The sequence below is a fragment of the Xenopus tropicalis genome, chromosome 2 (genome assembly GCF_000004195.4).
Source record: "Xenopus tropicalis strain Nigerian chromosome 2, UCB_Xtro_10.0, whole genome shotgun sequence".
Classification (NCBI taxonomy): Eukaryota; Metazoa; Chordata; class Amphibia; order Anura; family Pipidae; genus Xenopus; species Xenopus tropicalis.
Window position 1 is genome coordinate 152,974,976 of NC_030678.2, and position 14,626 is coordinate 152,989,601.

At 45.8% G+C, this 14,626-nt stretch overlaps 1 protein-coding gene across 4 annotated transcripts in view; it reads left to right on the top strand.

Annotated features, from left to right (window-relative positions):
* The window catches only part of stard13 (StAR related lipid transfer domain containing 13), a 163,714-nt gene extending 159,709 nt beyond the window's left edge, over positions 1-4,005 (top strand). For 3 of the 4 annotated variants that reach the window (XM_031896084.1, XM_012957181.3, XM_012957180.3), the window contains 5 exons: positions 159-273; positions 794-1,015; positions 1,684-1,901; positions 2,260-2,436; positions 3,318-4,005. In XM_031896084.1, coding sequence (XP_031751944.1) covers positions 159-273; positions 794-1,015; positions 1,684-1,901; positions 2,260-2,436; positions 3,318-3,435 — 850 coding nt within the window. In that variant the 3' untranslated portion in view covers positions 3,436-4,005. The remainder of the gene's footprint in view (positions 1-158; positions 274-793; positions 1,016-1,683; positions 1,902-2,259; positions 2,437-3,317) is intronic. The other variant, NM_001045767.1, reaches the window with a different exon arrangement.
* The last annotated feature ends 10,621 nt before the right edge of the window (positions 4,006-14,626 follow it).

A 14,626-nucleotide genomic window follows, 5' to 3' on the forward strand; every position in this document is an offset into this window, starting at 1 on the left:
GCAGATCCCAATATCTTATGGCCCAAACGTAGTATCAGCCCAGTTAGTGCCCAGTTAGTGCCCATACAGTGCATCCTGTAATCTGGTTCATAGCTGGTTATGCATGGGAAATGCCATGACTGGTTTATTCTAATGTATTCTTTATTTTTCTTCCACAGAGCAATACAGAAAAAATATGCAACAGGAAGACCGGATCAGAAGGACCTAAATGAGAATTTTGCAGCTACTCAGGGCCTGGCACACATGATAATGGAGTGCAACAGGTTATTTGAGGTGAGTTAGTTGGTATTTGCTTGCATCCTCTAAACTAGTGATCCCCAACCAGTGTCTCGAGAGCAACCAGCCTCTTGGATATTGTTCCCAGTGGCCCTAAAGAAGGATTTATTTTTGAATTCCTCGCTTGGAGGCAACTGGTTTACTGCCATATAGAGCCTTCTGTAGGCTGCCAGTCCACATAGAAGCTACCAAATAGCCAATCACAGCCCATGTTAGGTGGCCCCAAGAATTTTTTTATTCTTGTCTTGCTCCCCAAATCTTTTTACATTCGATTATGGCTCACTGGTAAAAACAGCAAGCTCCTGGTTATGTCATCATATTCATATAAATACATATATTCATATATATTTGTTCCTCCCTTCCTAAATCCTTACCTTTGACTTGTCCTACACTGTAGATCAGTGTTAACAAAGTCACATCCCTCTAGTACTTGGGGAATACTCACAGAAGTAAGGGAAATGTTGCATGGAAACCCATTCTGTATCTGCTGCTGATTGCTATTCTGTGTTGTTTGCAGATTCCACATGACGTTATAGCCCAGTCCCGCAATTCCTATGTCGAAGCTGATGTGCACGTCCTCACAATGGAGGAATTAGGAAAGCAACTGGAAGAGGAAGGGGGGAGCGTGAGCACGTACTTTGAGAGTACAATTCAGGGCCTACAGAAGGAAGCTAAGGAGAAGTTCAAGGGATGGATGTCCCTCTCCAGCGCAGAGAACACTGACCTTGCTTACAAAAAGGTAAATGTTTTGGGTGTAAATTAATGAAATATTTTCAACAATTTTAAATGTAAATTGCCACTGAAATCTTTATGGGGGTTATTTACTTTGTGTAGCACAGGGTGCAAAACAGCAGCGACAATCCGCCATGTTTTTTGCACTTTGCTTTCTGCCCTTTACCTTGACTGCAGGTTTCTGCCCTCAAACCCCCATATGTAATAAAAGGCACTAAGTTTGCCCAAGAGCATTAAGCCATAGCAACCAACAAGATGATTGCTTTTAGTAAATGCTGCCTGCTGTTCGGTTGTCATGGGTTACTGCTCCCAGCAAACTGAATGCCTTTTTATACATAACCTTCTTGCGCTTGTATTGCACTGGGGTCAAAGTGAATCAAACCCTTAATTATTTGCCCCTTTTGCTGAGCTGATGGTACTAACCCTTGAAACAAGTCAACCCTACACTAATTTAAGTAATATTCCAAATATTGACTTTCACAACTCTTTGGGATCTTTAGGAGACCAAGTGATGTTTTTATTATAGTCTGCAGTTTGTTATGCTGAGACTGCATTCCATTGAATACAAGGCTGTAGCATCAATGTCGGCTGCAGGAAAGCAGAGGAAATGTGTATGTGTGCATGCAGGCAACTCTGTGTTCTGTTGTGTTCATTGGTTCCATTTATTACTTATAGGTTGGTGATGGAAATTCATTGAGAGTGTGGAAGGTTTCGGTGGAAGTGGAGGCCCCGCCATCTGTGGTTCTTAATCGCATTTTGAGAGAACGACAACTTTGGGATGATGACTTGTTGCAGTCGAAAGTGATAGAAAGTCTGGATAACCAAACAGAAGTGTACCAGTATGTGCTGAACAGCATGGCTCCGCACCCCTCCAGGGACTTTGTTGTTTTGAGGTAAATAATATAATTCTTATATTGTCCCCATTACATTTCTATATGGGACCTTTGGCAGTTCATTGTATAATGTGTATACGTTTAACAATATATAGACTTATAGTGAGCCTATTACCCTGGCCCTACTGCTGCTATGTATTATAAAAAGGTATATTATTTTACCTGTTACAGTTATTATTTTAAATAAAATGAGATGATACAGAATGATTGGTTGAATGATCGTTTTCCTTAATATGGAACCAGTCCTGCAGACTGTTTTTCCTATGCCTTATTAAATCATGTTATATATAATATATTTTATAAATGTATAATCTACTCACAAAGTATCAGTGTCACTAAGCGGCTTGTCTATCTGCAGGTCCTGGAGAACAGACTTGCCAAAAGGAATCTGCGCGCTGGCAGCCGTATCAGTAGAACATGACGAGGCCCATCTCATAGGAGGAGTGAGAGCGGCAGTTCTGGATACTCGCTATCTCATTGAACCCTGTGGCTCTGGCAAATCAAAGCTGACGCATATTTCCAGAGTTGATCTCAAGTAAGTAGACTTGCACAGTAAAAAATTATGTTAAACCTTCATACACTGCATTTATTACCCACTGCATTAACATAGGTTCCCAAACTGTAAAGCCCCCCCCCCCCCCCCACACCGGAACAAGCCCATAGGCCAGGCAGGAAGGGATATGACTGTTACAAGGATTTAATACTTTATCTCAGTAGCTGAATGCTAGGCATTATATCCACAAAGTCTGAAAAGCATTGCTTCCAGTTATGTACAAGATATTTAAGGTAACATTAGCACCACTGGCTTTTACCCAAGAGAGTATGGCATAGCCCGCATAGGCTGTGGGTAGCACTGCAGCTATTTTACATGTTGCTGTGCCATAATAATTAGATATCATTAGATAGTTGCTTTGGATTGTGCTCTGATGGAAGAGAGAGACCCCTGAACTGAGGCAGTGCCTGTAAATTTCTGATAGGATAAAAGATAGAGGACGTCTAAGAACACAAGCAGGGTCAGACTGGCCTTCTGGGACTAATCGCAGGGCACCCTAGTTGGGGGGCTCTTGTGTAACGTTTGATCCCAACCTTATGTAATTTAAGAGAAGAATAGATGTTATTTATAAGCTGGCAGTGTACATAAAGGCTTAACAATCCAAAGTGATATCCTGAAACTGCAAACTTTGTGATTTTACTTACCCTGTAGTAGTTAGAGAAATGAGCACCCCAAGAAAAGGAATGAAAGCTGGGCATCCCCCTATCTGAGGGAGGAAAGAAAAGAACAATAACGGGGTGTCCAACCTATAGTTCCCCTGACTGCTGTAGAAGTAGCACATAGCGAATAAGTACTCAGTGTGCAAAGCAGGCAATAACTATGGGGCCACTATCTAACCTGACATATTTGTTTTTTTTCCCTAGGGGCCACAGTCCTGAGTGGTACAATAAATGTTTTGGACATCTTTGCGCATCAGAGGCTTTAAGGATCCGAAATTCTTTCCAGCCAATTTCCACCGAGGGTCCTGAAACAAAAATCTGAGAAACATTATGACATTGGTGGTCAAAAGTAAAGAGCCGCTATTGGCAGGGAACTTCAGCCAATGCCGACTGGCCATAGAGCGATGCTGGGACATGTCGCTCAGTGCCAGCTGGAGGCCTGCCCATTCACTGCCCCTGCTACATTCTGGCAAATAAACGACTGCACCCTTGGGTTTTGCCCTCAGACATTCCTCTTTAATTTAAATTGTACAAAAGGTGTAAATATCTGTATATAGCATATGGAAGCGGATTATATATGTATCACATATATGTAAATGAATGTTAAGTATATAATTTAATGCTTTCTAAGGAAGCTGTGATATTAACATTATTATTATTATTAATATTTGATTCTGATAGGGCTCACCTTGTTCTGTATATGTATTAGTGCTTTTAGGTCTTACCACCAGTATTTTATCAGTATAAGGGAAATTGTAGCTTACTCTATCTGTGTATAGATATATATATATAAATATAATATTAAAATAATATTTTGTTCTTCTCATCTGTGATGCACTGCACTGTGACCTTAAGAAGGTACCATGTAAATAAAGAGTATTTTTTTTTTCATTCCTTGTCTGAATGTTGATCTGTAACCTTGTGCTGAATCTACAGCTCTGGGATTCCTCTGGGAATCACTTCTCATGTAAAGGGGAAATATCTCCACCCCTGCAAATTAATGCCAAATTGCTCGGTGGGCCCTTCCTAGCACTTCGGTAATTTATTTAAATCATTTTATTACTTTTTGTTTCTATGATAATAGCAGTTTAACACTGCTTATATGGTGAATGTGCAACATAAGAGCCCCCTGCCAAGGCCACAGGGAAAGCACAGCCAATGTGTAAGTTACTGATGCAAGAAGTACCTCCTGACGCTTCTCTGCTCAGTTGTATGGAGAATGAGAATATATGTACAGGTAGTAAAAATGGGGAAAGATATAGTCAGTGGGTGACAAGTATTTAGATAAATAGGAGGAACCCATGGAGAGGGGAACTTTTTAAAAGAAGATGTGGGCTCTGGTGAGCAAGTGAGGCGGCAAAAGGAGAGCATATTGGAATATGGGAAACTTCTGGCTGTCATGTTAAATCATTTACAGTAAAACCTCAATTTTACACACCCTGTTTTCCCTCATTATACAGTTTTTGTGATCCCACCAAAATATAATGCATAATGTATTTCCCCGATTTAACTTTTTCCTTGATTATACGCCATTTTTTTTAACCCCTTCCCACCTACCTGCCCCTTCTCTGCGCTGTCATTGCTTGGTTATGGATGTTACGTACGTTTTTGCATTAGTTACGTAAACTGGGTAAGTTTAGGGGTCTGGATGATCTTGCTGTGGGGCCCAATAACTAGTCAGTAGTAGTTCATAAAAATAGTTAAAATAATAAATGTGCAGTATTTTAATGGGGGGGGTCAGTGGAGTTTATATGTAAGTTACATGAGTTTCTATGAAAGTAAGGTAAGTTTTTTGCACAAGTTATGTAACTTGCGTGAGGGGCCCAATAATGTTTCTGTGGGGCGCAATAACCAGTCATTTCACTGCTGGAAAGTGCATGTAGGAGACACTAATAGAATTCAGTAAATAGCTTCTTAACAGTTGGTGTTTCCCTATAACAAGCAGATCATTTATATAGTTTAAATGAATAATAAATGTGCTAATAAGTCAGTCAGTTCATTGGGGGAAGTAGATGTTACCCTAAGTTGTTTAATTCATTAGTGCTGAGTGGAGTTTGTCCCTTCTCTGCGTTGTCCTTTGCTTGGATGTCAGTTTCTAGGCAACTTTTAAGAAAGTTACGTAAATTGCGTAAGTTTTAACATAACCTTATGTAACTTTCGCAACAAATCTGGGCCCCCTTCTGAAAAAGATTTTTCAACAGTACAACAGTACCACCTGTCCCCCCCTGATGGCGGCCCTGGTCCCTACTCTCCTGCCAGGAGTTTATTCATGGTTTTAAAAGCTGCTAAAAATCAGAATGTTGACAAATCTGCCCCTGATTGCGCTATTTGTACTGTATTGACTTGCATTACTTGGATTGAAACCACTTGTATGCAGTCGCTGGGTCTATATATGATTTAGCCACTAGAGGGTGCTATTTTAAATCAGTATTCCGGCTCTGCTAGTGCAGAGAGCACCATTGAGCTGGGGGGCGTTGGAAAGGCTGCCTCAGGGCGGCATAGACCCCAGAAACTCCCCTGCCAGGAGTGCAGCATATAAGTGTAGCCCACTTTTGGTATTTTCTGTGCTGCTACCTGCTGATTACTTGTTCTTGGCGCTACAGGAGTCCTGAGCCCCCGCTTACTATGGGGGTTAATAAGGATTTCTCCCTTAAAGGCGTGCCTCCACCCAGGGATGGTGTTGTGGAACTATAATCCACCCCCTGGGAACTTAACAGTCTCTAGTACCTCTGCCTTGGATCCACACACAGCCCCCAGTACCTTGCCCCTCCCTGGGGTAGTAGCTTACCGGCAGGTAGGTGATCCTTGTGCAGGAAACAGTCAGATACACAACTGATTTGATGCAGAAGATTGAATTGGTTTATTAGGGCAGGACCTCTCCAGGAGTGGTACATATCATTTCATACAGTAATGCAGGGCTTTACCTCCTTACTACTCATTGAGTGCTTTCTCCTGTTGGGCAACTCACGGTACTCCCGCCAAGTGTCTCCTTCTAGGTGATCTCCCCGGTACTCACGCCAGAAGGCACCCCCTCTTGGGGTCCTTCCCGGTACTCACGCTAGGCAGCCTCACCACAGGCAGCCCACCCCGGTACTCACGCCTAAGCCCCCTCAGATACAGCCTCCTTGGATTAGCGGTGACCTTGTCCACCTACCTAACCACTTATGGCCCTGCACTCCGGCTGATGTAATGCCGGGAGGTCTTAACCTCACTTCCACTCCTGGAGGGGCAATGTCCGCCCATTCTAAACTCCTAGTGTCCTACATATTACTCCTAGAGCAATCTATTATATAACTTCTAACACTAAGCTATACCTGGGGTACTCCCTACTGGAGCAGTCCCCAAAATGTCTGACTCTCAGCACATGGCTGCATCCCCTTATATGGGCCTATGCACCACCCTGTGGCCAAATCCCGAACTGCAGGTATACACCCTGTTAACTGTTTAACAACCCAGTCATCCCAGTGTCCCTGTTTACTATCACCACCCTGTGGCCTGTCCTAGGGGTTCCTGTCCTAAGGGCCCATTTTTGGTAAACCCCTACATTCTCCCCCTACAAGAAAATTGTCACCTCCTGGCTGACACACATTCTACCAAATACATTACATTTACCATGTTGTTCACATCACGCTTCACAGCTCCTCCAGGAGACTGCCAGGGTACAATGGATGAACTGGAAAGGAAAAGTGAGACATAACAACATTCCCACCCTCCAAAGTCTTTGTGAAAGTCCCCACAAGAGTCTCTATCCCCTTTAGACATTTCACACACTCAAAGAAGAAAAGGACAATTTATTTGCCCAGATCAACAACACTTTTATTTTTCAGCAAAAATAAAACTTTTCCTGGCCCTCCCCTCCTCCTTGAGGGAGTCCAGGTCCCAAGGTGCTTCCACCTTGGGCTCTCCTTCACCGACTGGTGGTAACTTTTAAACTGGAGCCCTCCAGGGCTAACTCTCTCAGCTCCCCTCTGGGATTCAACCGGAGCAGTCCTCACTCCAGGCCATCCGGCTGGCTGTGGTGTGGTTTTCCTCCCACCCCCGACAGTTCCTTCCATGTGGAAAGTGAGTCTCTCCTTGAGAGCACACCAAACCGTAGGTGCTACTCCCGGCAACTGAAAAGCCCCTCCTGGGGTTAACTCGCCACTTGAGGCCACTTACACCATGTAGCTGAACCTCATTTTTATGTCCTCGTATGGAGCATAGTAGTTTGGATGTGGCTTTCTAGCCTTCTCCCCATTGGGCAGAACAACCTCTAGAAAGAAATACTTTGGATGGGGACTCTTCCTCCCACTGCTGTAAACTGTGTGGCGCAACACGGTGCGGCCCCACCACCATTCCTTTTCCAAGGCCCGGAGAAATCTCCACGCAGCCATCCTTTTCTTCACATCAGAGTGATGCAAGGCATTGCCTGCCCTCTTTTCCTTGGCAGAGATTTCTGCTATGATCCATTCGTCTAGCAGATCCTCCATCTTTTCAAACACCCACAATGGTGCGTATGGCATGAAATAGCCCCAGAGCCTGAATATTTTGTAATTGATGACCCGCTGAATGCGTGACACCCTACAGAACACATCTGGGTCAGCTTTGCCAGGCAGCACCCAAAACTCTTTTTCTTCCTCTTTGAGAATTTTCCTAGGAGCGTAAAAGAGGTCAGGCAGCTTGAAGATTTGAGGGCTGAACACATCCTCATCCTCCTCATCATCTTTCCAGGGTTCCTCCCCGCCAGGAGTAATGCTGCTGCTATATGGCCCTGTGGCCCCTATTAAAGGTTGATCCCCTCTGAACAGGGCCTGCTGATAAGAAGGCAGAATTACCCCCTCTGGGGTCTCTCCCTCTTTATTTGGCACACTGGAGGCTATTATCCCCTCCTCCTTAGGGACTTGCTGCTCAACTGGGGGTTCACAGTCCACTCCACTAGGCTCAGGGGTTACACTTGGAGCTATAGGCGAGGTGGGCGCAGGCTCACTCCCTTCTCCCTCCCTGTCAGGCACCTCTGGTGGAGACTCCCCCTTCTCTATTTTTATTTCTGCGGGCACTTGGACATCACCCCCTAAGGGCCTTGGTTCCACAGCTCCCTCTGACTCTGTCACAGCCGTGACACTGCCGGTCCCCCCATCTCGGGTGACTAATGGTGCGGTTCCCAGCTTACCACAACGCCGCCTGGGCATCAGCGCTATTTCTGCACTCGGCTCCTCTTTCAGGGGACCCAGCCAACATCTGCGGCCACAACGGATACAGCGCCCGAGTATTGCAGACAAGGCCTGAAATGCTTCGGCTCCACACTCCCCGCACAGAGGCACCATCACCGGCTCCCCCTTGGAGGTGGATTTTTCCGCAAAAGACCCCAGCCAAATGTAGCGGTTACTCTCACCACCTTTCATGCCTTCCTTGGGTCTTTCCGGTAGGGACTCTGGGCCCTCGCTACCGCTCTCACTAGTTGCATACATTTGCAGGTAGTTTTCCATCAGCCAGCTCCTCACACGCTGCGTGCTAGACACTGAACTGGAATTTCCCAAGATGGCCGCCGTGACATCATACTGCATCGTCACTTCCTCAGCCCTTGGCGCACTTTCTAATGCTTCTTATTGGCCGCTGAACCTCACGGGGCGGTCACTATACACGTACACTACACGTCACCCTCGGCCCGCCTCTTTTCTTGCGAGTCTCCTAGGCTCTCTTGGCGCCAACTCTCTGCAATCCTATTGGCCAGGAGCCTGCCTTGCTCCTCTTTCGCGCCAACTCCCCTCTTGGGATGCGGATCAGGGGGTTGCCCAAATCTAGCCTGGTCGGAAGTAGGGTACTGTAGTTACACTAGGCCTCAATTCCTTTAGGGCCCTTTCTTCTAAACGGTTCTCAAACCGATCTCAGCAGTGCCTCCAAATGTAGCCCACTTTTGGTATTTTCTGTGCTGCTACCTGCTGATTACTTGTTCTTGGCGCTACAGGAGTCCTGAGCCCCCGCTTACTATGGGGGTTAATAAGGATTTCTCCCTTAAAGGCGTGCCTCCACCCAGGGATGGTGTTGTGGAACTATAATCCACCCCCTGGGAACTTAACAGTCTCTAGTACCTCTGCCTGGGATCCACACACAGCCCCCAGTACCTTGCCCCTCCCTGGGGTAGTAGCTTACCAGCAGGTAGGTGATCCTTGTGCAGGAAACAGTCAGATACACAACTGATTTGATGCAGAAGATTGAATTGGTTTATTAGGGCAGGACCTCTCCAGGAGTGGTACATATCATTTCATACAGTAATGCAGGGCTTTACCTCCTTACTACTCATTGAGTGCTTTCTCCTGTTGGGCAACTCACGGTACTCCCGCCAAGTGTCTCCTTCTAGGTGATCTCCCCGGTACTCACGCCAGAAGGCACCCCCTCTTGGGGTCCTTCCCGGTACTCACGCTAGGCAGCCTCACCACAGGCAGCCCACCCCGGTACTCACGCCTAAGCCCCCTCAGATACAGCCTCCTTGGATTAGCGGTGACCTTGTCCACCTACCTAACCACTTATGGCCCTGCACTCCGGCTGATGTAATGCCGGGAGGTCTTAACCTCACTTCCACTCCTGGAGGGGCAATGTCCGCCCATTCTAAACTCCTAGTGTCCTACATATTACTCCTAGAGCAATCTATTATATAACTTCTAACACTAAGCTATACCTGGGGTACTCCCTACTGGAGCAGTCCCCAAAATGTCTGACTCTCAGCACATGGCTGCATCCCCTTATATGGGCCTATGCACCACCCTGTGGCCAAATCCCGAACTGCAGGTATACACCCTGTTAACTGTTTAACAACCCAGTCATCCCAGTGTCCCTGTTTACTATCACCACCCTGTGGCCTGTCCTAGGGGTTCCTGTCCTAAGGGCCCATTTTTGGTAAACCCCTACATAAGTTTGTATGTTTTACTGTTTATTAGGTTCTAATTAAGTTATAAATAATTTCTGATAGTTTGGCAGACTATAGTTTTTAATGGACTTTCCCTTACTCTCCCTAAATGTCATTTGGTCTGGTCCCTACCCAGTGTATTAGCTCCACAGAAGGGGTAACGTGTCTGTCACTGCTCTAATCACCTCAAAGTTTTATAGTTGATTTTAAAGGTTATTTCTGTACTGCAGCGACCCATTTACCTTTAGCTATAGCTATTTCATGCTTTTAGCTGTTCTTGCAGTGTATTTGGCATTACCAAAAGTTTGTAATGAAGGCAGGCAGGGCACAAGTATCTAAATGCCTGCTGTGGAAAAACTGTATGATTTAATCCTCACACTGTCACCTGAGTGCTGTGATCTGCCTGTAGTACCGGGCTGAGATTGTTATATAGTATATATGTGTCATGTATTTCAGCTATGCTGCATTTTCTTACAGTTTTATAAAACCTCTAATATGTCAATGGGGGTATGTTGGATTAACTGCCTGTAATGTAGGCAGCCTTGTCATGTACCTGAAAGTGGCAGTTTTCTCCATCCTGTTTTACAGGTCCCCAGACAGGTTCACATTTTCCAAAGTTACGGAATCTCTGTGTGCAAATCCTCCTGCCTGCCGCTGTGACTATCCTTATGCTGCCTGCCGCTGTGACTATCCCTATGCCGCCTGCCGCTGTGACTATCCCTATGCCGCCTGCCGCTGTGACTATCCCTATGCTGCCTGCCTCTGTGACTATCCCTATGCTGCCTGCCTCTGTGACTATCCCTATGCTGCCTGCCGCTGTGACTATCCCTATGCTGCCTGCCGCTGTGACTATCCCTATGCCGCCTGCCGCTGTGACTATCCCTATGCCGCCTGCCGCTGTGACTATCCCTATGCCGCCTGCCGCTGTGACTATCCCTATGCCGCCTGCCGCTGTGACTATCCCTATGCCGCCTGCCGCTGTGACTATCCCTATGCCGCCTGCCGCTGTGACTATCCCTATGCCGCCTGCCGCTGTGACTATCCCTATGCCGCCTGCCGCTGTGACTATCCCTATGCCGCCTGCCGCTGTGACTATCCCTATGCCGCCTGCCGCTGTGACTATCCCTATGCCGCCTGCCGCTGTGACTATCCCTATGCCGCCTGCCGCTGTGACTATCCCTATGCCGGCTGCCGCTGTGACTATCCCTATGCCGCCTGCCGCTGTGACTATCCCTATGCCGGCTGCCGCTGTGACTATCCCTATGCCGCCTGCCGCTGTGACTATCCCTATGCCGCCTGCCGCTGTGACTATCCCTATGCCGGCTGCCGCTGTGACTATCCCTATGCTGCCTGCTGCTGTGACTATCCCTATGCCGCCTGCCGCTGTGACTATCCCTATGCTGCCTGCCGCTGTGACTATCCCTATGCTGCCTGCCGCTGTGACTATCCCTATGCTGGCTGCTGCTGTGACTATTCCTATGCTGGCTGCCGCTGTGACTATCCCTATGCTGGCTGCCGCTGTGACTATCCCTATGCTGCCTGCCGCTGTGACTATCCCTATGCTGCCTGCCCGCTGTGACTATCCCTATGCTGGCTGAGTGTGCGCAAACCTCCCAGCATTTAAAAAATGTAAAGAGGGACAAAAAAGTTTTGACTACGCCCATTTTTGTGACCACACCCCCTAAATACCACTCCCATTATACAAAATTTTGCAGGTTATGTAAAGTTTGAACACATTTCCAGGGGTTTTAGTGTGTTGTTACAGTTTTGCTAATATAGGACAGTTAGGAGGTAGGTGTGTGGACCAGATGGTCATGTGGGTGAGTGTGGCAGAAAGGTGGGTTACCACGTGTTGATGCAATTACTTGCATCAACAATATAGGGGGATTCACACTACTGACTGCAGCCAATTTTGCACGTACCCCTAATGAGCCCTAATGTAGTTATATCCACACTGCCCTGTCACCTACAGGTAACTAACAACAGGCCAGGGATCAATCGGCGCTAACCAACCTGCATCTCTCCTGCCCTTATTGCACTACAATTCCCAGCATTCCCTGTCACTGCCAGGTCAGCCTGGGCCGTAGAACTGAGGATTATATACTGTGAGGGCAATGGCACAAATATAGCCGCTATGATGTTAGAGAGAGAGAGAGAGAGGATAAAATATGGTGAGATGTTTTTGTTTTCTTATAGAAATAACATTTATTGATATTTGAGGAGAGGGCAGTTTTACACAATACATTTAATGCTGAGTGGATAGAGGCACAGGGTGGGACACATGCTTCCTATTGGCTTTACTGTTACATAGCACTGCACACACAGTTATACAGACACAGTATATCCTTGCCCCATAGAGCTTACAATCTAAGTCTTCCGAGCCCAAGGAAATACATGGCTTGCTGAGGTAACAAGGTGTTTATATTGAAATGATCTCTTGCACCTGAACCCAGCCCTCTAAGCATCCCGTGTACACCATTCTATTTGGTAAGAATTAAAGGACCAGTAACATTAAAAGTTATTCAGTTAAAAATTCATTCTGCCCCCCAACAATACCCCTTTTATGTTTATTATTTTAAGTGCTTTATGCATAAAAATCATTCCAAAAGTCCTCTTCCTGATGTCTCAAACAGCCAATCAGGCGACATGAACTCTGCCAGACCCTACGTGGGGCACCACATCGCCTCTACCAACCGGGAGTCAGCTGCTATGGGCAATTCATCTACAGCAACCAGTAGGAAAGTAAATAATAAATATTAGCCTAATATCTAGGGGATGTACGTGGTGCTAGAGATTGTCTACAGGTAAAAGTCCCATTCAGTTTCCATGCTTGTCATTACTATGTTACATGTATGTGTTACTGGGCCCCAGGGGTGTGTTTGAGTATTCTTCATTAACGGTTCATATTCTGTCACATATAGAAGCAATAGGAAGCAGGGAGGTAACTCCTACCCCAGGGTGTAGCTTCAAAGTGCAGTCTGTGTAGCAACATGAGCCAAGCTTTGCCCAAATCCAGCCCAGTATCCATATACACCAATCAGATGTTTACTTTCATGACTCTAATGGCACTCCACCAATAAAAGCAAAGTGCTAATTGGTTGCTATTGATTTCTGGGCTAGGAAAACTTTCCCCATGTTGCTTCTTGGGCGCTTTAGATAGAAACAACAGAAATTATGTAAGATCTCTGCATCATTGAGGCTAGTAGCCTACCCAAGTAGGGCAGCAAGCAAAACTTGTGTTGTGTAAAAAAATATTTAAAAGATTCGAAGAATGAAGGGTTTAACCGCCAAAGTGCTAGTTAGGGAACTATAGGTAAATGTCACCCACGGCATCTTCTTCACCAGCAGAAATGGCACTTTGATGCCTCCACTTTTAAGTAGTCAGGGATGACATCTGCCTGCCAATGTGTATTGCTTGATTGTGGCCTAAAAATGTAAAGGGGCTGAGAAAACATTGTGGTGCAGGTATTGGATCCCTTATCCGGAAACCCATTATAAAGAAAGAGTTGAATTATGAAAGCCCGTCTCACATAGACTCCATTTTAATCAAATAATTCACATTTTTTAAAACAATTTCCCTTTTCTCTAAATAATAAATCAGTACCTTGTACTTGATCCCAACTAAGATATAATTACCCCTTATTGGGGGCAGAACAGCCCTATTGGGTTTATTTAATGGTTAAATGATTCCCTTTTCTCTGTAATAATAAAACAGTACCTGTACTTGATCCCAACTAAGATATAATTAATCCTTATTGGAGGCAGAACAGCCCTATTGGGTTTAATTACTGTTTAAATAATGTTTTTAGCAGACTTTAGGTAGGAGATACCCTTATCTGGAAAACCCCAGGTCCCGAGCATTCTGGATAATGGGTCCCATACCTGTACTGGCTGTATTAGGCATTGAGAAAACATGGCACTGGCATTAAACATTGTGTGGCATTAAGGTGGGGCTGGCATCAGTAGGATATGAAGATTTAGTCTCCATAAACACCTAGTAAAAAGATTAGGGCTTCCATAAGGTGCAGACACTATAATATTCAATAACAAAAAGCAAAACAGGGTGGGTCTTATATAAATTCTTGTTGGGGAGGCTAGTTACATACTGGCACCAGAGTGGTGTGTGTGGCTTACACACTGGAATGTGAAGGAGAAGAGGTAGAAAGAACACGGGACATTTATGTAGCACTGTACCTGCCTCCTCACATGGGGCGGCAATTTAAGGGCCGTGACACACGGGGAGAATAGTTGTGCCACGACAAATCTCTCTTGTCACGGGCGACTAATCTCCCCGAATAGCCATCCCACCGGCTAGAATGTAAATCGCCGGTGGGATGGCATACGAGGCGGCACGATTTGCCAAAGCTGCCTTGAGCGGAAACTTCAGCAACTTCCGCAAATCGCACTGCCGTGTATGCCATCCCACCGCCGATTTACATTCTAGCCGGTGGGATGACATTTTGGGGAGATAAGTCGCCCGTGGCAAGGGAGATTTGTCGTGGCACAACTATTCTCCCCGTGTGTCACAGCCCTAATGGTGATCAACCTTTTAATTGTACCATTAATAAATTGACTCTTTAATAGTAATCTACCTTATAACTGTACCATCAATAAACTGACTCATTATATA